This window comes from Nanorana parkeri, unplaced genomic scaffold (assembly GCF_000935625.1).
Source record: "Nanorana parkeri isolate BGI_ZX_2015 unplaced genomic scaffold, ASM93562v1 scaffold115, whole genome shotgun sequence".
Lineage (NCBI taxonomy): Eukaryota > Metazoa > Chordata > Amphibia > Anura > Dicroglossidae > Nanorana > Nanorana parkeri.
The window spans coordinates 28,237-31,067 of record NW_017306383.1 but is presented as its reverse complement, the minus strand read 5'-3'; the positions used below and the strand labels follow the sequence as shown (position 1 = coordinate 31,067).

The window sequence follows — 2,831 nt, the reverse complement described above, 5'->3', positions numbered from 1 at the left end:
ATATATGTATATAGCCAACAGTTTCCAAAACCTTATTTTAAATATTTTCTAGCATTTTTTCATTATTATTTTGCAATCTGAGGATTTTCTAAATTGTATGATTGTGTGTTTTCTTGTTTTCTTACAATACTGTATTACATTAACTATCCACATGGGGGCACTGCAGGTCAACGAATTATAGATTTATTTTATGCATTCAACTATAGACTGTATAATCAGCCTGGATAGGATAAGTTTCACCAACACAAAAAGCCATTCACTAAAATGTTGCAAATCACATAACTGTCATTAAATATGTCATTTAAATCATTAAAACGGTCATTAAAGATGTCATAATTTCATTGCAAACCCAAGGATATTGAAATAGTTCAATATGTAGCACAACAAAGTAAATATACACTTAAAACTCATAAGAAAAAGATTACAGGGGAAATTTAGGACTAACAATTATTCAAGATGCGGTAAACATTTTACATTGTATTTGTTCTTTATTATGATAGTTCCTACATTGCTATGATCACAAATGAGGGCACCCAAGGTAAACACATAAAAAGGTATCCCCTTTCCTATGGAAACATAAAAGCATGTTTTGGGGTTTTCTAAAGATCAAGAAAATGAAACTCAAGGCAAACATTTCATACTTGTAGCGCATGTGACAAAAAGGATATTTGTACCAATCCAAAGATTGGTGTTGCCCAATAGTTGGGCATGCTTAGAACAGTGATGTCAGCCACAGGCATGCGTATGTCTGGCAGCAACAGGTTAGGCTAAGTAAAAATTTACTTTTTAAAGTGAACATGCTCTAATTCTTTGGATTACAACTCGAGCAAACACACGGGGAGCAAACTCCTTGTATCTGGTGAAGACTGAACTTAGAATCTTTGTGCTATAAGGGCATAATGACACTTTGCATCCTTCACTGGCTACCTCCTCAGTCATATTATAAACATAGATGGTGTTTTATTCTGTATATGGTAAGCTTTAAGTGTATCAACTACAACAGGTATCAAGATCTTACCGCCATAAAGTAGATTATCTCCCTCAGTGGCTGGGATTTCTACAAAACAAACAAAACAATATATTTATTATAACTTAAAATAATCTTTTAGGTCATGCACATACAGTAAGTACATTCAAGTCTTGATTTGTGGAATAGTAAGAAATGCTAGGGCTCATGGGCCTAAATTCATAACTCTCTAAGGCTTTTTTTTGTAAATTCTTTATTAAACATTTTGGATAATAAAGGCAAGGGGACCATGCTGCGGTAGTGTAATTAATAAAAACTAGTGCAACAGAACGTAAAGGAGTTTTTATTGCTTTTGAAGACTGGGAAACTTATGTTCCACCAAAGGCATGTGACACTGTATTAGATCAAAAGAAGCCTGTACTGAGGGGAAATATAAAGGCTAGCAAAAATGCCTCCAAAAAAGCATCTTCCCTGGCTGTTTAAGGCTTCAGTAATTTCTAAGTCACAGAGCTAAGGACATGCATGCAGAAAGCAAAGCCAGAGCAAAGTCAATCTTGTTTCTGGTCAGTGGCTGAAAAAGTACAGAAGTTGTTTTGATCATCATGACAGCCAGATCAGCTTTCATATATACTGGAGTTACATATAAAAAAATAATAATAATTTGTCTTTAGGTTATATGAATGTGTCCATTCATTTGTTGTTCATTATCATCAGTCTGTATACATACAGTTTGCATAATTGTGTGACATTAGAAAGCTGATAAGGCCCAAAGGTGAGCGCAACAGCACCTCAACGTGTTTCGCAACATTAGATCATTTGCTTCTTCAGGAGGTTCAGGAGGTTCTCGGACAGGTTTAAAACAATTTACATAAAAGACTGTTAGGCAGCCTGATTGCCAACTTGAAGCCCAACAACACTGCTGCTAATTGCAAGGCAGCAGCTTAGCACTGTTGGCCTGAAACAGGAAGTGCTGTTACTAGTGAAGCCTCCAGGTAGAAACTTTGTAAAAGTTTCACAAAAAAAGTTTTACTTAAGAAAACCGTATACAGACATGATGCCATACATACTGAAAAATAGATTTTTTTTTTACAAACTCTTTGATGATTTCCCAAGGCCCCCTTTTGCATATTGCAGTCATGCACAAATATGTTTTTTTATAATTTGACAACATCCCTTTAAACCACACCAAACTTAGCAAGACCAAATGCTGCTGTGGTGCTCTGTTAATGCTGCATATCATATCTTCCCTGAAATGCCCCTCGTTCTCTAGTTCTAAAGTGTGAGGGGTATGTGTATACAAAGGATTCCAATGAAAATAAAATACCAAATCAAAGAAAGAAGAGGTGAAAGTGGACATATACTTGCCTGACAATTTCACAGAGCCCATATCAATGGTAAAGCCCAACCTCGACGCAAATGTAAGAATTTTGCTAAATATATTTTGGATAGGAGCGGAGGAAAAGTCTTTAATTTCACTAGGTGGAACTTGGAATAGGATCACTAGTGTTGGTTCAACAGTCCCAGACCTGAAAAACAGAATATACCTCGTAAATTATGCAGCATTTTAAATCATACTATCAAATATTTTTGGGGGGCCAGTTTGGTAAAAGTGGTTCATCTAAAAATGAATTTATTGTTAATTGTCAATAAAAGCAATTCAAAGCAGTTACTGAGCGAGCTATTTGGATGAGTAGAAACATGTCTTTAACAATACAGAACAAGCTAAGTTCAATGTGACTAACTACCACAAGCTATTTAAAGGGGTTATTTTTATTTTCTAAACCACTGATGACCTCCATAAAAAAAATATTTATTCCAGAATACATTTCTGCATATAACATTTTATTAAGATGTAAGTCCACAG

General features: G+C 35.0%; 1 protein-coding gene across 1 annotated transcript in view; it reads right to left on the bottom strand.

Annotated features, from left to right (window-relative positions):
* The window catches only part of LOC108784444 (transmembrane protease serine 11C-like), a 7,175-nt gene extending 5,155 nt beyond the window's left edge, over window positions 1–2,020 (bottom strand). The window contains exons 1-2 of the mRNA XM_018553271.1: window positions 2,008–2,020; window positions 1,019–1,057 (exon numbers count right to left, since the gene is read on the bottom strand). Coding sequence (XP_018408773.1) covers window positions 1,019–1,057; window positions 2,008–2,020 — 52 coding nt within the window. The remainder of the gene's footprint in view (window positions 1–1,018; window positions 1,058–2,007) is intronic.
* Between the last annotated feature and the right edge of the window lie 811 nt (window positions 2,021–2,831).